The sequence below is a fragment of the Xenopus tropicalis genome, chromosome 10 (assembly GCF_000004195.4).
Source record: "Xenopus tropicalis strain Nigerian chromosome 10, UCB_Xtro_10.0, whole genome shotgun sequence".
In the NCBI taxonomy this organism is placed as follows: Eukaryota; Metazoa; Chordata; class Amphibia; order Anura; family Pipidae; genus Xenopus; species Xenopus tropicalis.
The window spans coordinates 69,714-95,028 of NC_030686.2; the positions used below are offsets into that span (position 1 = coordinate 69,714).

The 25,315-nt window shown below is 48.6% G+C and overlaps 1 protein-coding gene across 1 annotated transcript; it reads left to right on the forward strand.

Moving 5' to 3' along the window:
• The first annotated feature begins 3,578 nt into the window (after positions 1–3,578).
• On the forward strand, positions 3,579–18,102 carry nol4l (nucleolar protein 4-like). Its single transcript, XM_002939654.5, has 8 exons — positions 3,579–3,936; positions 7,008–7,128; positions 10,090–10,355; positions 11,261–11,440; positions 11,583–11,774; positions 12,593–12,715; positions 14,765–14,930; positions 15,413–18,102. Exons 2-8 carry the CDS (start codon positions 7,038–7,040, stop codon positions 15,610–15,612), a joined length of 1,218 nt encoding a protein of 405 aa, XP_002939700.1. The 5' UTR covers positions 3,579–3,936; positions 7,008–7,037; the 3' UTR covers positions 15,613–18,102.
• Positions 18,103–25,315: the final 7,213 nt, after the last annotated feature.

Consider the following 25,315-nt stretch of genomic DNA (forward strand, 5'->3'; position numbering starts at 1 on the left):
CTACCATTCCCTGTGGTGGGTTTTCCCTGTGGTGGGTCTTTCCTACCATTCCCTGTTGTGGGTCTTTCCTACTATTCCCTGCGGTGGGTCTTTCCTACCATTCCCTGTGGTGGGTTTTCCCTGCGATTCCCTGTGGTGGGTCTTTCCTACCATTCCCTGTGGTGGGTTTTTCCTGCGATTCCCTGCGGTGGGTCTTTCCTACCATTCCCTGCGGTGGGTTTTTCCTACAATTCCCTGCAGTGGGTCTTTCCTGTCATTCCCTTTGGTGGGTCATTCCTGCCATTCCCTGCGGTGGGTTTTTCATGTGTTAGGTTACTTAGCAGATAACAGGTTGTGTAAAACACCATTGTATTCTACAGTGCATACCTGCTATGAAGCCAGTGCCTTTTTTTCTTTTTCTCCATGTTTTAATAAAGCTTTCATTTCATTTTCTTGTGTTACTGTTCCTTCATGTCTTGTGTTGCCCTGCCCTAGCTAGGTACCCAGGGGGAAAGATGTGCTGGGATATAGGGTAAAGCTACACAGTACTGCCTAGCTAGGTACCCAGGGGGCAAGATGTGCTGGGATATAGGGTAATGCTACACGGTACTGCCTAGCTAGGTACCCAGGGGGCAAGATGTGCTGGGATATAGGGTAAAGCTACACAGTACTGCCTAGCTAGGTACCCAGGGGGCAAGATGTGCTGGGATATAGGGTAAAGCTACACAGTACTGCCTAGCTAGGTACCCAGGGGGCAAGATGTGCTGGGATATAGGGTAATGCTACACGGTACTGCCTAGCTAGGCTCCCAGGGGGCAAGATGTGCTGGGATATAGGGTAATGCTACACGGTACTGCCTAGCTAGGCTCCCAGGGGGCAAGATGTGCTGGGATATAGGGTAATGCTACACAGTACTGCCTAGCTAGGCTCCCAGGGGGCAAGATGTGCTGGGATATAGGGTAACGCTACACGGTACTGCCTAGCTAGGTACCCAGGGGGCAAGATGTGCTGGGATATAGGGTAATGCTACACGGTACTGCCTAGCTAGGCTCCCAGGGGGCAAGATGTGCTGGGATATAGGGTAATGCTACACGGTACTGCCTAGCTAGGCTCCCAGGGGGCAAGATGTGCTGGGATGTAGGGTAACGCTACACGGTACTGCCTAGCTAGGTACCCAGGGGGCAAGATGTGCTGGGATATAGGGTAATGCTACACGGTACTGCCTAGCTAGGTACCCAGGGGGCAAGATGTGCTGGGATATAGGGTAATGCTACACGGTACTGCCTAGCTAGGCTCCCAGGGGGCAAGATGTGCTGGGATATAGGGTAATGCTACACGGTACTGCCTAGCTAGGCTCCCAGGGGGCAAGATGTGCTGGGATATAGGGTAATGCTACACGGTACTGCCTAGCTAGGCTCCCAGGGGGCAAGATGTGCTGGGATATAGGGTAACGCTACACGGTACTGCCTAGCTAAGCACCTAGGGGGCAAGATGTGCTGGGATACAGGGTAATGCTACACAGTACTGCCTAGCTAGGCTCCCAGGGGGCAAGGTGTGCTGGGATACAGGGTAATGCTACACAGTACTGCCTAGCTAGGCTCCCAGGGGGCAAGATGTGCTGGGATATAGGGCAATGCTACACGGTACTGCCTAGCTAGGTACCCAGGGGGCAAGGTGTGCTGGGATACAGGGTAATGCTACACGGTACTGCCTAGCTAGGCTCCCAGGGGGCAAGATGTGCTGGGATACAGGGTAATGCTACACGGTACTGCCTAGCTAGGTACCCAGGGGGCAAGGTGTGCTGGGATACAGGGTAATGCTACACGGTACTGCCTAGCTAGGTACCCAGGGGGCAAGATGTGCTGGGATACAGGGTAATGCTACACGGTACTGCCTAGCTAGGCACCCAGGGGGCAAGATGTGCTGGGATACAGGGTAATGCTACACAGTACTGCCTAGCTAGGTACCCAGGGGGCAAGGTGTGCTGGGATACAGGGTAATGCTACACAGTACTGCCTAGCTAGGCTCCCAGGGGGCAAGATGTGCTGGGATATAGGGTAATGCTACACAGTACTGCCTAGCTAGGTACCCAGGGGGCAAGGTGTGCTGGGATACAGGGTAATGCTTCACGGTACTGCCTAGCTAGGTACCCAGGGGGCAAGGTGTGCTGGGATACAGGGTAATGCTACACAGTACTGCCTAGCTAGGTACCCAGGGGGCAAGGTGTGCTGGGATACAGGGTAATGCTACACAGTACTGCCTAGCTAGGCTCCCAGGGGGCAAGGTGTGCTGGGATACAGGGTAATGCTACACAGTACTGCCTAGCTAGGTACCCAGGGGGCAAGGTGTGCTGGGATATAGGGTAACGCTACACAGTACTGCCTAGGTAGGTACCCAGGGGGCAAGATGTGCTGGGATACAGGGTAACGCTACACAGTACTGCCTAGCTAGGCACCCAGGTAATCGTTATACAAACTGTAAGTAAATATAAAACTAAGCAGAAAGTGAGGAAACATTAACTTTGCAGTTATTTATTCAGCAGATATGTCATTTCTTGTATGTCAAAACTAAGTGGCTCTAGTGCCCCTATTGGCCCCCTGTCTGTCAGTCTGAGGCATCAGCTGGAAGAGAGTTTTCCAGGCCCCCATGCGAATGGGTTCTTGCATGCCCAGCCCATTCCATTTCCCCCACAGCATCACAATAGGATCTATATCCGGCCTTTGCCCCTTACACAAGGCTCCATTTCTGTTTTTCACTAGATTTACTTGAATGTTAAGGGTCAGTGTCAATTTACATGGATCCCTTTGGGTTGAGCTCCTATGGGGGTCTCACTTTATTGTTAAAGTGTCTCTGGTACAATAAAGAATTTCTATTGGATTCTATGCTGGAGTGCTGGCCGGGCCCCAAACCATAACTTTGGCACCACTATATGTAGCTCCTTGCCTGGTGCTTATGGGGGAACTGTAGTCTTACCCTGATGCCCTTTCTTACCCCCCCCCCCCCATGTATATCTATGCACTGTGACCCCAAAAGTGGGGAGAGCTGCTTGTGGGACATTTTGTGGTTCTTCAGCTTCTTTCAGAGGGTTTCTGGGTGGGTGGGGGTCCCTCTGGAGGATTTTTGTTTTGGGGGGTCCCTGCGGAGGGTTTCTGGGTGGGGGGTCCCTGCGGAGGGTTTGTGGGTGGAGGTGGGAATGGCAGGTCATGCCTCCTCAGCACCAGCCTCCCTTATCTCTGGTTTCAGCATTAGCGACACTCCTAGTCAGGATGAAGGGCGATTACACACATTTCTATATAGGTTCCCACTATTAGACCGCTATATGGCAGGGTCCCCAGCAAAAAAAAAACAAAAACAAAACCTTGGGAGGGACCAGCACAGCATTGGCCCCGCCTACCAGGCCGTATGCCCCGCCTAGTCAGGATGGCGATACAGCTATAGCGGTACTGCTAATTCCTCTACAGTCCCACCATTGCCCCCACCCCCAGCCCGGACTCATTGTCCATAGTCCCACTCAGCCATCTTCTCTATGCCCGCTCTCCAGCGCATAATGGCTCCGCCTCTTTAGGCCACTAATCCGCCCCTGACGGCCCCGCCCCCCTCAGTACTGGCCCGAATATTTACAACGGAAAAGGGCGACCCTTTAACCCCTTAGTTCTGAGCACATCATTCTCATTAACCCTTCTTAGAAGGAGAGGGAGGGGAAACACATGCAGCTGGGCCGCCTATTTCCCGGTAGCGTTACACCTGCCTTGGCTACAAGCGGAAATGACTTTGTAGTGCAGGCTTATTTCCGGGTAAAACAAATTGCCATTCTCTGTAAGTAAATTCAGCAGGTCACATGGTGCTGCGACGTAATGCGGCCGGACGGTTTGCTGCGCAGACTCCGCTCCTCTCGGGTGACGTCACAGGGCCCAGCCCAGCTGTCAGTTGGAGCCCAGCGGCCGGATCCGGTGTCAGGTGATGCCCGGGGTTGGGCGGGGCAGCGGGGGTAATGAGTGGGGATTTGGGGGTTACGGGGAGTGAATAGCAACGGCGCCGGATTGAAGAGTGTGAATGGGGCCCCTGTGTCACAGTGTGTAGCGCTGTGGGGCCCTATCTGTCTGCCCAACCTTTGTCTTCTTCGTCTCTGTCTCTCTGTGTGTAGGGCCCGTCTCTGTCTGTGTGTAGGGCCCGTCTCTCTCTGTCTGTGTGTAGGGCCCGTCTCTCTCTGTCTGTGTGTAGGGCCCGGTCTCTCTCTGTCTGTGTGTAGGGCCCGGTCTCTCTCTGTCTGTGTGTAGGGCCCGGTCTCTCTCTGTCTGTGTGTAGGGCCCGGTCTCTCTCTGTCTGTGTGTAGGGCCCGGTCTCTCTCTGTCTGTGTGTAGGGCCCGGTCTCTCTCTGTCTGTGTGTAGGGCCCGGTCTCTCTCTGTCTGTGTGTAGGGCCCGGTCTCTCTCTGTCTGTGTGTAGGGCTCGTCTCTCTCTGTCTGTGTGTAGGGCCCGTCTCTGTCTGTGTGTAGGGCCCGTCTCTGTCTGTGTGTAGGGCCCGTCTCTGTCTGTCTGTGTGTAGGGCCCGTCTCTGTCTGTCTGTGTGTAGGGCCCGTCTCTGTCTGTCTGTGTGTAGGGCCCGTCTCTGTCTGTCTGTGTGTAGGGCCCGTCTCTGTCTGTCTGTGTGTAGGGCCCGTCTCTGTCTGTCTGTGTGTAGGGCCCGTCTCTGTCTGTCTGTGTGTAGGGCCCGGTCTCTCTCTGTCTGTGTGTAGGGCCCGTCTCTGTCTGTCTGTGTGTAGGGCCCGTCTCTGTCTGTGTGTAGGGCCCGTCTCTCTCTGTCTGTCTGTCTGTGTGTAGGGCCCGTCTCTGTCTGTGTGTAGGGCCCGTCTCTGTCTGTGTGTAGGGCCCGGTCTCTCTCTGTCTGTGTGTAGGGCCCGGTCTCTCTCTGTCTGTGTGTAGGGCCCGGTCTCTCTCTGTCTGTGTGTAGGGCCCGGTCTCTCTCTGTCTGTGTGTAGGGCCCGGTCTCTCTCTGTCTGTGTGTAGGGCCCGGTCTCTCTCTGTCTGTGTGTAGGGCCCGGTCTCTCTCTGTCTGTGTGTAGGGCCCGGTCTCTCTCTGTCTGTGTGTAGGGCCCGGTCTCTCTCTGTCTGTGTGTAGGGCCCGGTCTCTCTCTGTCTGTGTGTAGGGCCCGGTCTCTCTCTGTCTGTGTGTAGGGCCCGTCTCTCTCTGTCTTTGTGTAGGGCCCGTCTCTCTCTGTCTGTGTGTAGGGCCCGTCTCTCTCTGTCTTTGTGTAGGGCCCGTCTCTCTCTGTCTTTGTGTAGGGCCCGTCTCTCTCTGTCTTTGTGTAGGGCCCGTCTCTGTCTGTGTGTAGGGCCCGTCTCTGTCTGTGTGTAGGGCCCGGTCTCTCTCTGTCTGTGTGTAGGGCCCGGTCTCTCTCTGTCTGTGTGTAGGGCCCGGTCTCTCTCTGTCTGTGTGTAGGGCCCGTCTCTGTCTGTGTGTGTGTAGGGCCCGTCTCTGTCTGTCTGTGTGTAGGGCCCGGTCTCTCTCTGTCTGTGTGTAGGGCCCGGTCTCTGTCTGTCTGTGTGTAGGGCCCGGTCTCTCTCTGTCTGTGTGTAGGGCCCGGTCTCTCTCTGTCTGTGTGTAGGGCCCGTCTCTCTCTGTCTGTGTGTAGGGCCCGGTCTCTCTCTGTCTGTGTGTAGGGCCCGGTCTCTCTCTGTCTGTGTGTAGGGCCCGTCTCTGTCTGTGTGTGTGTAGGGCCCGTCTCTGTCTGTCTGTGTGTAGGGCCCGGTCTCTCTCTGTCTGTGTGTAGGGCCCGGTCTCTCTCTGTCTGTGTGTAGGGCCCGGTCTCTCTCTGTCTGTGTGTAGGGCCCGGTCTCTCTCTGTCTGTGTGTAGGGCCCGGTCTCTCTCTGTCTGTGTGTAGGGCCCGGTCTCTCTCTGTCTGTGTGTAGGGCCCGTCTCTCTCTGTCTGTGTGTAGGGCCCGTCTCTCTCTGTCTGTGTGTAGGGCCCGTCTCTCTCTGTCTGTGTGTAGGGCCCGTCTCTCTCTGTCTGTGTGTAGGGCCCGGTCTCTCTCTGTCTGTGTGTAGGGCCCGGTCTCTCTCTGTCTGTGTGTAGGGCCCGGTCTCTCTCTGTCTGTGTGTAGGGCCCGTCTCTCTCTGTCTGTGTGTAGGGCCCGTCTCTCTCTGTCTGTGTGTAGGGCCCGTCTCTCTCTGTCTTTGTGTAGGGCCCGTCTCTCTCTGTCTTTGTGTAGGGCCCGGTCTCTCTCTGTCTGTGTGTAGGGCCCGGTCTCTCTCTGTCTGTGTGTAGGGCCCGTCTCTCTCTGTCTGTGTGTAGGGCCCGGTCTCTCTCTGTCTGTGTGTAGGGCCCTAGGAAGCCTTTGGGGTTAGTCGGGGAGAGTGGAAGCCTTTGGGGTTAGTGGGGGAGAGTGGAAGCCTTTGGGGTTAGTGGGGGAGAGTGGAAGCCTTTGGGGTTAGGGGGAACATTACATAGGGTTCGTGGGGTTTGCCCTGTGGGAGTCGATACAGTTTAATCTTCCTGGGCATATTTTATCTTTATTGCTGCTTGTAAAGGGACAAAGTCTGAGAAATAGTGACGTTTAACCCTGCGTTGGTTGTTTCCATGCTGCAGGCAATGGGTGCCAGTGTGTTAGTGATGTTTAACCCTGCGCTTGCTGTTTCCATGCTGCAGGCACTGGGTGCCAGTGTGTTAGTGATGTTTAACCCTGCGCTTGCTGTTTCCATGCTGCAGGCACTGGGTGCCAGTGGGTTAGTGACATTTAACCCCACGCTTGCTGTTTCCATGCTGCAGGCACTGGGTGGTAGTGTTAGGGTCATTTAACCCCGCACTTGCTGTTTCCATGCTGCAGGCACTGGGTGCCAGTGGGTTAGTGACATTTAACCCCACGCTTGCTGTTTCCATGCTGCAGGCACTGGGTGGTAGTGTGTTAGTGACATTTAACCCCACGCTTGCTGTTTCCATGCTGCAGGCACTGGGTGCCATGTGTTAGTGACATTTAACCCCTTGCTTGCTGTTTCCATGCAATAATAAGTGCTGCCCCCTCTGTTACAGGATGAGAGGCCGGTAGGGGGGGTCGTGGATATGAATGACACCACATGGGTAGATAAATGTGGGAGCCCAAGTGAGGAGGACAAGATGCGGAGCCCTCAGAACCTTGCTGGTCCAGAAGACGGTAAGTTGGGTGGTTCTTACTGTGTTGGGAGGGAGTGCTTGGGGGTACTGGGCTGGGTTCTTGCCTGGAAAAAATAAATAGATTTTAGGTCAAAGAACGTTTGTGTGGAGTTTGAGCCAAGGTCCTTTTGTCCTGTCGGCCTGGAGCAGAACTGGCAGTTAGGGGAGTGGCAGCAGCTCCATGTTGTAGGGCCTGTAGGATGCAAGTCCCTGCCCAGGGCACAAGGGGGCAGTATGGGCTCCAGAGTCGGGTCTCAGAGCCGGCCATGCCTAAGCAGCCATTGTCTTTCTGGCAGGCTTCCCACTAATGCTCCCATTACATGTTGCACAAAATTTCTTTCATCTCAGGGGGACACAGGCACTGGAGGGTTAACATGACTTCTGGAAGGACAGCCCCCAGCAAGCTCCACCCCCTTACCCACTAGTTTTTTTAGTGCCCTAATGGGAAGAGGATGCAGCTCCTTGGGGGGAGTTTTATTTCCTTTTCATTCATTTTATTTCTGTTATTACTTTGCTTTCACTCTTCCTACAGGGGCCTGGGCAGGAATCCCCATTCAGAGCTCAGGAGCTTTGGCTTAGTCCACTGTGCTCTGGGGGGTGAGTTGGGGCGGGGGCTTTGGCTCAGTCCACTGTGCTCTGGGGAGGGGGAATTGGGGCAGGAGCTTTGACTCAGTCCACTGTGCTCTGTGGGGGGAGTTGGGGCAGGGGCTTTGGCTCAGTCCACTGTGCTCTGGGGAGGGGGAATTGGGGCAGGGGCTTTGGCTCAGTCCACTGTGCTCTGGTGGGTGAGTTGGGGCAGGGGCTTTGGCTCAGTCCACTGTGCTCTGGGGGTGAGGTGTTTGTGCACCGCAACCCTATTCTACCACCACTTACACCAGCACCCCCAACTACCAGTCTGCCTGAACGCTGTTGCTCTGGGGTAATCAAGCAGGAGAGGGACAGGGGCACATCAGGGAAGCTTTGGCGCCATGTGGCTGCAAGAAGTGGCGGGAGCAGGGGCACAAGAGACTCACACCCATCTCTTGCTTCTCTCAATGTCAGCACTCTGGGGTTTTTTTTGTGGCTCCAATAAAATGTCTCCTCTTCCTCTGCGCCAAATCGCACACTGCAACAAAGCGGGGGGGGGGGGGGACACCTCAGCTGCACTCACTGTGCCATGGCTGATCCCACAAGGAAAGGACAGAAGCTGCCGAGACTTCATCCGCTTCCCAGGTCTCCTTTCTTGCACCATTGTTGCACTAGGCTCCCCTCGGGGCACTCTCAGCCTCTCTACACTCCCTGTTCCCTCTTCCTCAGGTTGGACACCCACAATGCTTCTGCACCTGTCAATGAACTCCCTTGGTCCTGTGAGCTTGCAGTCTCTCTTTCCTCCTTACTAGGGCTTGCCGGACTCCCAGAATCCTTAGACAAGCTTCTCTTGCATTCCTTCCCCCCACCAGAGGTATCTGGCAAACCAAAGGCTTCCAACATCCCCTTGCAGAGGAGGGGCAAATCTCTGAGTGAGGCAGGGCTGTGGAGTCGGTAGATAAATTCTCCGACTCCTCAGTTTCTGATACTTCCGACTCCACGACTCCGACTCCTCTGTTTTTAATATGCTAATGTATTTAGTGAAGCATACAGTCAATGAAAAGCATGCTTCGTGGTCACTCAACGTGTTCGTTTATGCACTGCGTGCATTGGGCTTTATTCTTATAGCAGAGAAGTAATTAATTATGACTGTTTGTGAATTGGGACATTTAAACTTGCTTTATTTTTTTTTTTTTATTCCCATTTAAATTTAGTAGGAGTCGGAGTCGGTTAATTTTTTGCCGACTCCGACTCCAGGTACCCAAAATTTCCTCCGACTCCACAGCCCTGGAGTGAGGAAACCCACCAGAAATCAGACACCTCCTGTTTCTCTTTAATTGAGCCTGTCACCCCTAATGTCTCAGGGCCTGTCTCCTTGTCTCCACGTATCCATCCAAGTATCTTTTCAAGCAGTAGAAATAGACCCCAGTGTCCTTCCTTTTGCAAGATCAGATGGGTCCTTCCAGAGCATAAGGGTAACATCTCCTGTTGTTTCTCAATTCTTTATCACTTTCCCAAGGGTCTTTCATTCGACCACTACCATTTATAGATGCTTGGGTGCAAGAAATTCTCCTTCATGGTTACTCCATGGTTACTTTCAGCGCCCCCCCCCAGCGAGAGTTCCCATAAAGGCTCTAGCCATAAACTCTGCCTGAGAAACATGTTTTCTCTCCCAACCTCCTGTCCTGAGTTCGGTTTAACCGTGCTCAATCCAAGCAGGAAGTAAGTTCTGCCTGTGTAAGCCTGCATTCTTCACTACATAAACTTTACAGCTCAGATGTGTTGTTTGCATATATATATATGTCAGTGAAGATGTGTGAGAGGGAAATGGCGGCCGGGTGAAAGCTGCTATTTGTTATAGGAACATGTGATATATGCAATACAATGGGTGGAGTTTTGCTGGGGGAGATGTACCCAATTTATATACATGGTAGGAAAATGTAGAGCTCTCCAGGGGCCCCCATCGCTACATAAATCCTTTGACTCTGCCTCCTCAGTTTGCAGTACCTCCAGCTCTGGCGGAGTTTGTGTTGTTAGATATTGTGGGTAGCTGATGCCATAGGTATTGTTACATGAGGGTAAGGGGCATTATATGTCTGTATAGTGGCACTAAATCCAGGGTTTGGTTCAGGATTCACCCAGATCTCGCCGCTGTTCCGCCAAACTGGATCTGATTGTGTGACTGCGGCTCTGGAACCACTGAACTGATTGCTGTCATTTTTGGATCAAGGAGGGAGTCATTCCTTTTCTTTTTTTTTTTTTTTTCTTCAAATTTGTAGATGCAAATAAAGGGTCAGATAAATGGGGGTTTGTTGTGTCTTTGCCACTAATATTCCTAGTGAGAGAATGTTCCGCTTGTGTGTGAGGTTCCTCATTCTCTTCTTTCCATATTCAGATGATTCCTCCTCAGAGAGCTGTAATGGGAACGTATTCTCCATACTGAATCCGCCCACCAATCTGTCCAACGCTGCCCGGGATGGGTCCCTGCCTGACATTAATGGCAATTCCACTAATTCCCTTCTGGAACTCAGTGCCACTCCTGAAGATCAGCCCATGAATCTGAGCGACAAAATGCGTTCATCCCTGGGTGTCCCCCCATATACACCTGACAACGACGCTTTAAGGAACAGGGGCAAATACACCCTAAAAGCCACCTCAGAGGTTAGTGACGGCACTACAGGGAAGTAGGAAGGGGTATGGGGGGTTCAGAGGTTAAGGGCAATGCTACAGGGAATAGGAAGGGGTATGGGGGGGCTCAGAGGTTAAGGGCAATGCTACAGGGAATAGGAAGGGGTATGGGGGGCTCAGAGGTTAAGGGCAACGCTACAGGGAATAGGAAGAGGTATGGGGGGCTCAGAGGTTAGTGGCAGCGGTACAGGGAATAGGAAGAGGTATGGGGGGCTCAGAGGTTAAGGGCAACGCTACAGGGAATAGGAAGAGGTATGGGGGGCTCAGACGTTAGTGGCAGCAGTACAGGGAATAGGAAGGGGTATGGGGGGCTCAGAGGTTAGTGGCAGCGGTACAGGGAATAGGAAGGGGTATGGGGGGCTCAGAGGTTAGTGGCAGTGGTACAGGGAAGTAGGAAGTGTTATGGGGGGCTCAGAGGTTAGGGGCAATGCTACAGGGAATAGGAAGAGGTACGGGGAGCTCAGAGGTTAGTGGTGGCGCTAGAGGAAATAGGAATGGATACAGGGGGCTTAGAGGTTAGGGGCAATGCTATAGGGAATAGGAAGGGATACAGGGGGCTTAGAGGTTAGGGGCAATGCTATAGGGAATAGGAAGGGATACGGGGGGCTCAGAGGTTAGGGGCAATGCTACAGGAAATAGGAAGGGATACAGGTGGCCCAGAGGTTAGGGGCAATGCTACAGGGAATAGGAAGGGACACGGGGGGCTCAGAGGTTAGGGTCAAGGTAGGGAAGGGGTACAGGGGCAGCACTACTGGGAATAGGAAGGGGTAGGGGGGCCTTAGAGATTAGGGGCAGAGTAGGGAAGGGGTATGGGGGCAGCGCTACAGAGGAAGGTTGGGGTATTTGTAGGCAGAAGCTCACACTTTTGCTGGTTGCAGTCACCACCTTACAGCTCTGGAAGTTACGACTCGGTTAAGACAGAAGTGAGTGGCTGTGCAGAGGATCTGAGTGTTAGTAGGACCCCTGCAGGGGAGGATGATGATGATGATGATCATGAAGATAACGATCGTATCACAGACTCTGAAGGGCTGGACCCCGAGCGTCTAAAAGCTTTTAATGTGAGTGAGGCCAATTTCTGTTCTTGTGCCGAGTGGAAGCAGAGGAGAGTGACACAAACCAGTTATTAACCCTTATTGTTATTAACCTTTTTAAATTGTGACTGCTCCTTTTACTGTACAGAATCTCTCTGTCTCAATACAGATGTTTGTGCGTCTCTTTGTGGATGAAAATCTTGACCGAATGGTTCCAATTTCCAAGCAACCAAAAGAGAAGATTCAGGCCATTATTGAGTCCTGCAGTCGCCAGTTTCCAGAATTCCAGGAGCGTGCCAGGAAGCGGATCCGAACTTACCTGAAATCCTGCCGGCGTATGAAGAAGAACGGCATGGAGATGGTAAGGCCACACTCAATAGGTGGGATCCCTGTGGGTAACTGGTTAGAAAACATATGACCTGTAGTAAAAGCCTGTGGCCCTACATCAGGGGTCCCCAACCTTTTTTTACACGTGAGCCACAGTCAAATGTAAAAAGACTTGGAGAGCAACACAAGCATCATAAAAGTCCATGGAGGTGCCACATAAGGGCCAAGATTGGCTATTAGGCAGCCTCTATGCACACTATCAGCTTACAGGGGGCTTTATTTGGTAGGAAATCTTGTTTTTATTCAACCAAAACTTTCCCTCAAGTCAGGAATTCAAAAATAACTACCTGGTTTGGGGGCACTGAGCGCAACATCCAAGGAGTTGGTGAGCAACATGTTGCTCAGGAGCCACTGGTTGGGGTTCACTGCCTACATGCTGGGTAGGGGCCAACCTATAGGATTGCAGGGCTGATTGATAACGTTGCAGTGCATGCTTGGTAGGGGCCAGCCTATAGGACTGCAGGGCTGATAGATAACGTTGCAGTGCATGCTGGGTAGAGTTGGGGGAGGCTGTGGGTTAAGCTGCTTATCCCAATGTACAAATGTTTCACTCCACACTTGGAAGGGGGGGTGGGGTGGAGAGAATCAGACAAACCTACTGCACATACAGTGCTGGACAAGGGGCCCCTACCCTCCCATGTATAGTAAATAGACACTAGAAATTGCCTTACTACAGTCAGATGCCACCACAGGGCATTGGGGCAATTCTTTTAGATTCAGCTGTATGGGCACATGGTTATGGCACCTCCCTTGGGCTAATAGCCATATTTCCTCCCATTTGTATTGCTACAGGCCAGACCTACACCCCCCCATCTGACCTCCGCTATGGCTGAGAATATTCTGGCCGCTGCCTGTGAGAGTGAGTCCCGGAAAGCAGCCAAAAGGATGAGACTGGAGGTTTATCAGGCTTCTCAGGTAACTCGCCGCAGGGGTTGGGTCCCACTGATCCATAAAGGTGGCCCTCTGGCAGATCCTGGTCCTCAGACTATAGGGGATGAAGGGGAAAGTATTGAGAAACTTCTTATGAGAGTGGAGAGATGCTCTTTGTAGGGCTGGTACATACTATATCGAGGGCCATTCCTGTTGTTTAAAGGTTAATAGTGAGGCTGCAGCACCCCCTTAAAGGAGATGTAAAGCTTTAAATAAAGAAACGTGTGAACGTTACTACATCCCCCTATAGTACAGCACACAATGGGTTAAACTGAGACAATCCACTACCTTACATGTTTATTTATATTCCACGCGTTTCCTCCTTTTCCCTATCATAGGTGCCATATTTAAAATCATCCAGTGAGGAGCAGGAGTCTCCACCTGCTGCTATACATCCCAGTACACTGGAGCAAGCAGATGCGCGTATCCATTCTCTTCCCAGGTGTGCACTCGTGCTGTAATATGGGCGCACACTGTGCAGGAGAAGAGTATGCTGCTCTGAAATCATTTGTTCCTTTTCTTCCTGCACAGGCTGAAAGAGGAAGCCGGTTACTAGGCAGGCTCCTCCCCTGTGTCTCAGTTCCTTCCTTCCTCCTATAAAGTGACCCTTGTTACACAGCTGTGGCAGTTAGGGCTGTGCCTGGCTTTGAACTGTAAAGAGCTTTTAACTGTGTATAGCACAGCTGCTTCTGCTCACCATTCTCTATGCTGCTCATAAGGAATGAACTATAAGCTCATTACAGGTCAAAGCCAGGCACATGCCTTACTACTGGGAGCTGCTTTAAGAGTATTTTGCCCCACTCAGTAAAATAAAGGATAACTTCCACATCAGCTTTTGGGAGGTGTAATACAAGCACAGTGGAGAAAGACATGTAAAAACTGGGAAAATAAGCTTTATTCAGTAAATAATTGCTGGGAACCTCATTCCAGTAGCAGAGTCAGAGAGCGTGCTGTGACCTGGAGTGTCGGCGTTAGAGAGTGTGCTGTGAGTGGAACAGAGCAGTCGGGCAGCAGAGTTAGAGAGCGTACTGTGAGTGGAACAGAGCAGTCGGGCAGCAGAGTTAGAGAGCGTGCTGGGAGTGGAACAGAGCAGTCGGGCAGCAGAGTTAGAGAGCGTGCTGGGAGTGGAACAGAGCAGTCAGGCAGCAGAGTTAGAGAGCGTACTGTGAGTGGAACAGAGCAGTCAGGCAGCAGAGTTAGAGAGCATGCTGGGAGTGGAACAGAGCAGTCGGGCAGCAGAGTTAGAGAGCGTGCTGGGAGTGGAACAGAGCAGTCGGGCAGCAGAGTTAGAGAGCGTGCTGGGAGTGGAACAGATCAGTCGGGCAGAAGAGTTAGAGAGCGTGCTGTGAGCTGGAGTGGAACAGAGCAGTCAGGCAGCAGAGTTAGAGAGCATGCTGTGAGTGGAACAGAGCAGTCGGGCAGCAGAGTTAGAGAGCGTGTTGTGAGCTGGAGTGGAACAGAGCAGTCAGGCAGCAGAGTTAGAGAGCGTGCTGTGAACTGGAGTGGAACAGAGCAGTCAGGCAGCAGAGTTAGAGAGCGTGCTGTGAGCTGGAGTGGAACAGAGCAGTCAGGCAGCTGAGTTAGAGAGCGTGCTGTGAGTGGAACAGAGCAGTCGGGCAGCAGAGTTAGAGAGCGTGCTGGGAGTCGAACAGAGCAGTCGGACAGCAGAGTTAGAGAGCGTGCTGTGAGTGGAACAGAGCAGTCAGGCAGACTGACAGGAACGAGTATAGGAGAAAGAAAGAAAAGCTGCTTGTGCACAAACTGGCTCCTTCTTATCTGCTCCGTGTGAAGCGTGCACAGAAGGCTCTCCTCTTCAACTACAAAGTAGTCGAAGAGATGAGGAGAGCTGAACAGGAAGAGGGGGGCAGGGCTTCATGCTGTATAAGGAAGGGCCAATAGGAATAAAACTGCTGATAGGAGGGGTTTGTGCCGCTGCCTGGACGAATAGAAATAAAGCTGCTGATAGGAGGGGTCTGTGCTGCGGCCTGGGCCAATAGAAATAAAGCAATAATTGTCTCATCCTCCTTCCAACAGGATGACATTTCCCTGGAGAAACCCACTGGGACGACACAGTCCCCCTATTCGCTCCCCTCGGGCACCTACACTCAGGACCCCGTGTACATGAATGGGAGTCTCCACTATTCCTACCGGGGATACGGAACGGCCCCCGCCTCACTGCCCACTGGGAATCACTGCAATGGTAACGTAACTGGGGGGCATCCTGTGTGGGGTAACATTGTAACTGGGGGGCATCCTGTGGAGGTAACATTGTAACTGGGGGGGCATCCTGTGTGGGGTAACATTGTAACTGGGGGGCATCCTGTGGGGGTAACATTGTAACTAGGGGGCATCCTGTGTGGGGTAACATTGTAACTGGGGGGCATCCTATGTGGGGTAACATTGTAACTGGGGGGCATCCTGTGTGGGGTAACATTGTAACTGGGGGGCATCCTGTGGGGGTAACATTGTAACTGGGAGAGGGTGGGTGGGGCTGTGTGTGGGCTCGCTTCTCTCTTCAGTAGACCGTGTGCAGAAGCATTGTCATTGGTGGGCAGCTTTATGGGTGGGGGTTAGGTCAAATTGTGTGCTGCCTTGTACTGTGAGCCCATGGCACTGCGAGCCCGGTTCTGTACTGACCCATTGGGATGCACTGTAACCTTCTAACCCAGTTTCTGTACCCAGGTCCCACGGATCTCAGTATGAAAGGCCTGGCTACAGGCAGTGCCCACCCCTCTGGTACCAACCGGGCCGCGCCATGTACCCAACTCAGCCCGACTGAGATCGGCGCCGTGCGTCAGCTGATTGCTGGATACCGAGAATCCGCTGCGTTCCTTTTGCGATCGGCCGATGAACTGGAGAACTTGATATTGCAGCAGAACTGACTGGCGCCCCTTCCTGACCTCAGGCCCCATGTGTGGCTGTAAGGCTGGGGCCCCCTGGTCTGTGCCCCCTGGCCGCTGCCCATAGCGGGGGAGCCTCGGGCCCCTGCCTGCACTACTCCTTACATGCACCCTACTGTTGGCCCGTGGCACCACTCTCCTATTTATTGAGAAGAGAATTTCTCCTTTTAGTAATTTATTTTTCTGTTTGTACAGAATGTGGGTTTGTACTGGTTCCGTGTAGCACTGAGCTCTCTCATTCCATCCCAGCACTGGGTCCGTTTGTCCCACCCGCGCTCAGGTTCTGCTGGGGGGCCCCCGGGGCCACATTCCCTACACTAATGTTGGCTAATTGCTGCTAGAACTCACCTATCAGGTAATCTCTCCCCAGAGACATGTTGTTGATCTACAACTCTCCGGCTCGGTCCCCTCTCCCCAGTTTTGCACAGAGATTGGCAAACGGAATCTTTTGCTTCTCTCCACTCAGGCAGATCCCATTCTCACCCATTGGCTTGTGTTAGCTCCACCCGCAACCAGCTCTCAATCAATGAATCTCCCTGTGTGTGTGTCCGTTTCATTTCATTGTGTGGCCCATAGACATTCCCGCGGGACTCAAGGCACTTATAATGCATTTTATACAATATGTTCTGTATTACCCTCTTCATTGTGTCCCATTCTGCATGTTCCCCCCCAAATGAGGGCTCCAAGGGCCGCAGGCACCTCTCCGCTAATATGGATATGTGGGACAGGGAGCCCTATTAGAGGGGCTTTCCTGGGGGCACCGTCTCGCTGGCAGTATGTACAGAGCAGAGTACGATCTGATTGCCTGGGGCTCTGTCTCACACAATCTCCTTACTGAGCACTTTGCTTCCATTCCTTTCCCTGGGGGTGAGAGAGATGCACAGCACATACGTGTAAATAGAATGGGGGGTACTATTTCACGTGGGCCACATACCGTTAGAAGGGGTGTCTGTTGTCTTTGTGTTTCCTTCCCCCCCCCCAGAATTCATTGCTTTGTGTGTGAATAGATATCGGTTGCTTTGTAAACTGGGCTTTGGACAATTTGCTTTGTGTTTACATGTACAGACCCGGGGGAGGGGCTTCTCTGCGCCACAGCGCCTATTTCCTGCCATTGTTTCCAACAGCTCAGGTAAAACCAATGTACAGCACCCAGCAGGGCTCACCCATGACCCTAGAATCCCATTCCGGCCGTTCCACCTATGTCCTTTGCATCCTATTCCAGCCAGCCCCCCCGCATCCATAAAATCCCTTTCCGGCCGGCCCACCCTCATCCCTTGTTGCATCCCGTTCTAGCCAGCCCACTCGCATCCATAAAATCCCTTTCCGGCCGGCCCACCCTCATCCCTTGTTGCATCCCATTCTAGCCAGCCCACTCGCATCCATAAAATCCCTTTCCGGCCGGCCCACCCACATCCCTTGTTGCATCCCATTCCAGCCAGCCCAGTCGCATCCATAAAATCCCTTTCCGGCCGGCCCACCCACGTACCTTGTTGCATCCCATTCTAGCCAGCACACCCGCATCCAAAAAATCCCATTCCGGCCAGCTCACTCGCATCCATAGAATCTCATTTCAGCCGGCCCACCCTCATCAATAGAATCCCATTCCAGTCGGCCCAACCGCATCCCTAAAATCCCAATCCGGTTGGCCCAACCGCATCTATAGAATCCCATTCCAGCCATCCCACCATGTCCCTAGCATCCCATTCCAGCCAGCCCACCCCGGCTGGCCCAGCCACCCGCATCCCTAGAGTCCCATTCGGGCCCAGCTACCCATGTCCCTAGAATCTTATGTTGACTGGCCTACCATTCATTCCTAGAAGCCAATTCCAGCAGGCCCACCCATGACCATAGCATTCCGGCCAGCCCACCCATGTCCATAACATTCCAGCCGTCCCACCCACGTCCCTAGAACCCCATTCCGGTTGTACATTCCCCTGCAGTCCCCTTGCCCCACTGTGAGACGGATTCTACTGGTCAGAACAAGAGACACAGGCTACCTCCTCCTCTGCATCTTTTGTACCACTCTGACTCCTCCCCCATCCGTGTTACCCCAACCCGGTGTCTGTGACCTAATGTGTCGCACTGCACTTGACCTCGGCTTCCTGGGGAGGCGCTGCTCCACACTGGCTTCCTATAGGGCAAGAGCAGCCCCACGGGAGCGGATAAGACAGCGACATACAAATATATATATATATAGATATAATATATCAGATCTATTTATTGTTCTGTGCTTTCTTTTCTAGTAACTGTGCTTCTTTATTTTCATTTGTTGGATGTTTTTGTCAGCCGATGTGACGTGTAAAGCGACAGTCTAATCCCGCTCTCAGAGACCCCCGAGCTGTCTCTCTCTCTCTCTCTCACAGTAACCAAGGTATTAATTGCTAAATGCACTGACTGGCCACAAAGTGGAACCCACCCTTTTTAAAATGTGTCATATGTAAGAATAACAAATAAATGACCACTGCTTAACGAGCTCTGTCTGGCTCCTCCTTCTCCATCACTGGGGGGGTCTCAGCCTGCAGCCCCCCAGCACTGTCTTTTGAGTTTGAGTTAAACCTCTGCAGTGTTTCTTGGACTCTCAGTATAGGATCCCTTATATATCCATTGTATGAAAGGATAAAAGGGTGAAGAGCAATGGTGACAGGGGGCAACCTTGCCTGGTGCGTTTGTGTCCCATTGACTTGTAGCTTAACCCTGTCTAGAAATTTGACCTATCCCAGATTTCTGCAGCACCAACCAGAGATAAGGCATTTGACACTGCTGAGTGGCCCTATCTACAGTATATTGAGTGCCACCCCAGTTCCTTAAGACAAACATCTAATATTAGTGCTGTGTTGTTACGTAAAGAAAGGCTGTCAAGGGAAACATGTTTGTTACAAACCCATCACAGCTTTTCCAGCAGAATCCTGCATTGTAATGTTTTACCATGGGGCTAGCCATATTCTTCATTTCCCAGGGTGCCACAGCCATGTGACCTGTGCTCTGATAAACTTCAGTCACATTTTACTGCTGCGCTGCAAGTTGGATTGATATCCCCCCCCCTCCCAGCAGCCGATCAGCAGGACAATGGGTAGGGAGTATAATAGCAGCTCCCAGTAGGTATCAGAATAGCACTCAATAGTAAGAAATCCTAGTCCGGATTAGGACTCCTCCAATTACATGGGAGTAGGAGAAACAATAGGTTAGCTGAAAGCAGTTCTAATGTGTAGCGCTGGCTGAAAGCTCAGAATCGGGCACAATGCGCTGAGATGGCGCCTACACACCAATATTACAGCTACAAATACATTTGTTGGTTTAAGAATAAAAGGTTAAATGGCAGAGGGAAGTTTTTGAATTTTGTTACACAGCAAATGAGACTTGAACATGTAAAGGTAAACAAAGGTCCAGGACCGGATGGGATTCATCCCAGGGTATTAAATGAGCTGAGCGCTGTGATTGCCAAACCTTTTCACTTAATTTCCCAGGATTCCCTGAGGTCTGGCATGGTGCCGAGAGACTGGCGGATTGCTAATGTGGTGCCGTTATTTAAAAAGGGATCCCGTTCTCAGCCTGATAACTATATGCCTGTTAGTCTGACATCAGTAGTAGGAAAGCTTTTGGAAGGGGTAATAAGGGAAAGGGTACTTGAATACATTGCAGTTCACAATACTATGAGTTTGTGCCACATGGGTTTATGGGTAACAGATCTTGCCAGACTAATTTAGTCACCTTTTATGAGGAGGTGAGTAGGAACCTCGATGAATGAAAGTGGATGGGATCTACTTGGACTTTGCTAAAGCGTTTGATACAGTACCTCACAGAAGGTTAATAATCAAATTAAGGAATATTGGCCTAGAACATAATATCTGTAATTGGATAGAGAACTGGCTGAAGGATAGATTACACAGAGTGGGGGGAAATGGAACATTTTCTAATTGGACCAGTGTGGTTAGTGGGTACCGCAGGGGTCAGTCCTTGGGCCTTTGCTTTTTAACTTGTTTATTAATGACCTGGAGGGGGGCATAGACAGTACTGTTTCTATTGGCACTAAATTGGGCAAAACTATAAGTTCCATGCAGGATGCTGCCGCTTTGCAGAGCGATTTGACTGGGAAACTGGGCAGCAAACTGGGAAATGAGGTTCAATGTTGATAAGTGCAAAGTTATGCATTTTGGTAGAAATAATATAAACGCAAACTATCTACTGAATGGGAGTGTGTTGGGGGGATCCTTAATGGAGAAGGATCTGGGGTTTTTGTAGATAACAAGTTGTCTAATTCCAGGCAGTGTCATTCTGTGGCTACTAAAGCAAATAAAGTGCTGTCTTGTATAAAAAGGGCATTGACTCAAGGGATGAAACATAATTTTGTCCCTTTATAGGTCCCTGGTAAGGCCTCACCTTGAGTATGGGGGGCAGTGACAGTGAGTATGGGGGGCAGTGACAGTGAGTATGGGGGGCAGTGACAGTGAGTATGGGGGCGCAGTAACAGTGAGTATGGGGGCAGTGACAGTGAGTATGGGGGGGCAGTGACAGTGAGTATGGGGGCGCAGTAACAGTGAGTATGGGGGCAGTGACAGTGAGTATGGGGGGGCAGTGACAGTGAGTATGGGGGCGCAGTAACAGTGAGTATGGGGGCAGTGACAGTGAGTATGGGGGGGCAGTAACAGTGAGTATGGGGGGGCAGTAACAGTGAGTATGGGGGGCAGTAACAGTGAGTATGGGGGCAGTTTTGGGCTCCAGTCCTTAAGAAGGATATTAATGAGCTGGATAGGACTTCCGGGATGGCGCCTGAGGGAGCGGTCGCACTGTGAGAGAGCTCCGTGCGCGCCCCTATAACAACTAAATTTTCAGTTATAATAGACCCCCCTAACCTGTTTCCTTCATGGCGGGGACCTCCCCAAAGCAAAAGAAGCGACCTAAAAATTCGCCAACGCCGAATACTGCAGGAGGGAGAGACGCACAGCATATATCCAAAATGGCCGACGAGAACTCTCAAAACCTCGCATTATCAGAAGGCTGCTCTGATTTAAAGGCACAAGCAATGAATTACAAGCAAATGGCACTCGAGGTAGCAAACTTAATTAATCCTACAATAGAAAAATCGATTGAAATGACAGTTAAAAACCTACAATCAGAGATTAATAAGATAGTGGAACAAGTTACCTCACATAATGCTTCAATATCAGAAATGGAGGAAAGGATTTCTTCTCTGGAAGATTATTCTTCCTCAGCTAACTCTAAAATACAGTTTCTAGAAAAAAAAATCTCTGACTTAGAAAACAAAACTGAAGACCTAGAAAACAGGTCCAGAAGGAATAATTTGCGCTTTGTAGGCATACCAGAGCATTATACACAGGACTCTCTCATTAAACTAATTTCACAATGGCTCCCTAAATCTCTGGGGCTGCAAAATGATATCACATCCCTAAAAATAGAAAGAGCTCACAGAGTGGGGCCTGGGAAGGATTTGCCACATCAGAAACCGAGAACAGTTCTGGTAAAATTCCTGGACTATTCTGATAAAACACTAATACTCCAGACTTACAAGAAATCCAAAAATCTTTACTTGGAAAAAGACAAAATATTAATGTTTCAGGATTTCTCTGCTACTCTCTCAAAAAAGAGGCAAAACTTTACAAATGTCTGTCAAATGCTTTTTCACCATGAGGTAAAGTTTGCATTGCTATATCCTGCCATTTTAAAAATGTTCCTAGATTCGGGTGTGCATTCCTTTGAGGATTATAAAGAAGCTGAGAGATTTGTACATGATTTTACTTCACATTTGGGTAACTGCTCTTCTTATGTGACAAAGTCTCTCAACTTAAAAGGGCAATTTACTGCGGAGCAGAGAGATACCTCAGAAGCTCATTCCTCTCACATTGCCAGAAAAGTCAGTCCATTTATAAAAAGAGATAGGAAAAATCTTAACTCTCAACCCAGGTCTAGGTCTCCTATTGACAAAAATATCCCCTCACATGATCATTCACTGATGGATTCTTAATCTTTGTTATGTTGGAGACTACATTTACTTCATTTACTGCATGTACTATACAGGTCTATTATTTACACCTGGGGGGGTACGGTGCAGTGTTTCACTGGTTAGATTCTTAATAAAGAGTTTATTCGGCTTCTAATCCACTTAAGGAAAAAAGCGAAGTCGTGTGATTTAATTCATTTATTTAAATTGTCATCCATTGTTATTTACACTTATTCTATTTGTTATATATATTGTAACGATATTTTGTTACTATATCTTTTTCACAATGTTGTTATTTAATATTCTTTTCCTATTAAATTGCTTATGTTACCTTCATTCTACTGATATTACAGATAACCACCTATTTAAGGCTAGTCTAATGTTGATGTCTTATGTTATGTATACTACGTTTATTATCTATGGATAACATCAAAATTATTTCATGGAACGTGAATGGAATTAATTCACCGATAAAACGCAAAAGAATTCTACAAGAACTAAAAAAACTTGATGCTGATATTGCACTGCTCCAAGAAACACACTTAAATGAAGATGAAAACCAGAAACTTTGTTCCTCGTGGGTCGCTGACAATATTTACTCCCCTGCAATAAACAAAAAGGGTGGTGTTTCAAGTTTATTTAACAAAAAGCTAAGTTTCCAGCTTAAAAATACATCCAGGGATAACAATGGCAGGTTTATACACGCAGAAATTCTTCTGCAAAACCAGCAATGGAATATTTGTTCAATTTATGCCCCAAACAACAATAAACCTGATTTCTACCGAGATTTAATTCACAGAATTAATTCTTTGAACTCCTTTAACGTGATAGTGGGAGGTGATTTTAACGAATCACATTTATGGTCTTTGGATAAATGTGGCATACACACTAATTCTTCTCATATCAAATCAAAATTATTTTCGGACCTACTGGATCATTCAAATTTGAAAGATGTCTGGAGAATTTTGAATCCATCTAGCAAAGAATTCACCTTTTACTCAAGAATAGACTATATACTCACATCCACCAACCTACTATCTCATATTTTGGATGCCACTATTGGGAATTTTACTTATTCAGATCACACTCCGATCAGCATTACAGTTACAGCTAATTATATTTCAAATCCTACATTCCTTGGAAATTTCCAGTATTCCTAGCTTCCAGATCAGATTTTCAACAAATGCTCAAAGAAAAGTGGAAAATCTTCCTATCTGATAATGCAATTCACTACAATAATCCAACTCTCTTCTGGGACACATGGAAAGCATTCATCAGAGGAGAGATCACTTCTTTCAGATCACAATTCACTAAAAAAATTAATTCCAAAATTTTGGATCTCAGTAACAAACAAAACGAAGCCTATATTGCTTTTAAATCAACTCCTTCTCAAGTCAACCGCGAGAAATTTGAAAAATCCTTAAAAGAACTCAAATCCTGGTTATCTACTAAAGATTCTATTAACCAGAGTAATGAGAAGTCCAAATACTTCAATATAAGTAACAAAGCTAACAAATTACTAGCCAATATGACAAAAAATTGGTCAAAGTCTCATAAGATTTGTGCAATTAAGTCCATTGAGGATAAAATCACTCACTAACCCATTGGAGATTGCTGAGACCTTTCAGAAATACTATGAGTCCTTATACTCTTCTACCAACTCTAATAGCAAATTGAGAAGTTCATTCTTTAACAACATAACTTTTCCCAAGATATCCCAATCAGATTTGGAAAACCTTAACTCTCCTATCACTGAAGAAGAAGTAAGATTCACAATATCATCCCTTAAGAAATACAAAGCTGGTGGTCCTGATGGATTATCTGGTCCTTAATTAACGAAATTTCACCCTTTCTCACAGATTTGTATAATTTCATCATTAATCAAAAACAATCTTTACCATCCAGTCTCAACTCCTATACTTCAGTACTACTCAAACAAGGAAGAGATCCAACCATTACTTCATCGTACAGACCTATTGCATTAATCAACCAGGATGTAAAGATATTAACAAAAAATATTGCAAATCGTTTATCTATAATTCTCCCAAAACTCATCTCCCCAGAACAATGTGGATTCGTCAAGGGGAGATCAGGAACAAAAAATCTGAGAACCTTAATTAAGGTCATATACTCAGCAAAAACTAATAAAATTCCAATCTCTTTGGTGGGAATAGACGCAGAGAAAGCTTTCGATAACATTTGTTGGGACCACTTGTTGATCACTCTAGAAGCTTTTAGTTTCCATGGCCCTTTCATTGATTTAATTCAATAATTATATTCAGCCCCAACTACTCAGATATTGGCAGCAGGTGAAATCTCAAAATTAATCTATCTAAAAAGAGGAACCAGACAAGGTTGTCCTTTATCTCCTCTATTATTTTATTTATCCTTGGAACCATTAATTAGAACACTAAAAATAACTGATTCACTGCCGGGATTATCAATTAATAAAACAAGAGTTCAATTAAGTGCTTTTGCTGACGACTTACTTCTAATTGTTAAAGACCCCAATAAAAACCTTACCAACGTATTTTCCATTATCCAACGCTATGAGGTTATCTCCGGATTTAAAATAAATCTGAACAAAACTGAACTTATGGATGTATTTGGTCAAACATCACCAAATATCCTAAAGCAATTAGGAATTGGCAAAAGCCTCTCAAGCATCAAATATCTCGGAATACATTTACCGACTGATCTTTAAAGGCTATATTCCTTAAACTATGTTCCTATGATAAAAAATATAATTTCACTAAGTCAAAAATGGAAGAATTTACCATTGAACTTAAAAGGAAAAATAGCTTTCTACAAAATGATGATCTTTCCAAAATGTATTTATACTATCATAAATTTACCTCTCCTAATCAAACATACCGATATTAATAAATTAAAATCGGCCCTTTTAGAATTCCTTTGGAAAGGCAAAACTCCCAAAATAGCACTTAACAAACTAAACTATTCTAAGTCTTTTGGTGGACTGGATTTGTCCGACTTTAGAACTTTTAATTTATCAGGTTTAACTCGATATATAGTTGAATGGTTTTCGGAAAAAGGTAAATTTACCAACCTACCGCTAGAACTTTTAACTAATTCCCATGATAACATTTTGGAGCAAATACATAAACCTCTGAAATTTCAACCTGCAGAAACCAAAGAGAACCCTTTATTTAGGGATACATTCGCAGTCTGGAAATTAATGCATAAGACATATAAGTCAAGCTATATCTCAACTCCATACTTTCCCCTAGTGAAGATTTTGACACTACCCAAATCATTCCAACCTCCTATGTCTACCACCTGGAAACAAAAAGGAATACAACATATAAAAGACATTATTTCACCATCTTCTGATAAATTTATGGATTGGTCAGAATTCAGTAGTAAATACCAAATTTCAGAAAAAGAAAAATTACATTATTTCCAAATCTCTCACTGGTCTCATCACCATAATCACATAGACTCCTTATCAGAATATAATCCACTGCTTACTATTGTTCTTGATAAATTCATGGCTTCTCAATCCCGTAATAACATCAGGAGTATACAATCTTCAATATGGAGCAACCCGATTCTTAAAGCTCATCCTCTGGAATCTACTGCAAAAAAATGGTCCATCTATCTACATATGGAAATTTCCCCAGAAACCTTAACAAATTGTATAAAGCGTTTTGATAAACTCATCCACACAGAAATCTGGAGGGAGCAAAACTTTAGACTAATCCATCTAGC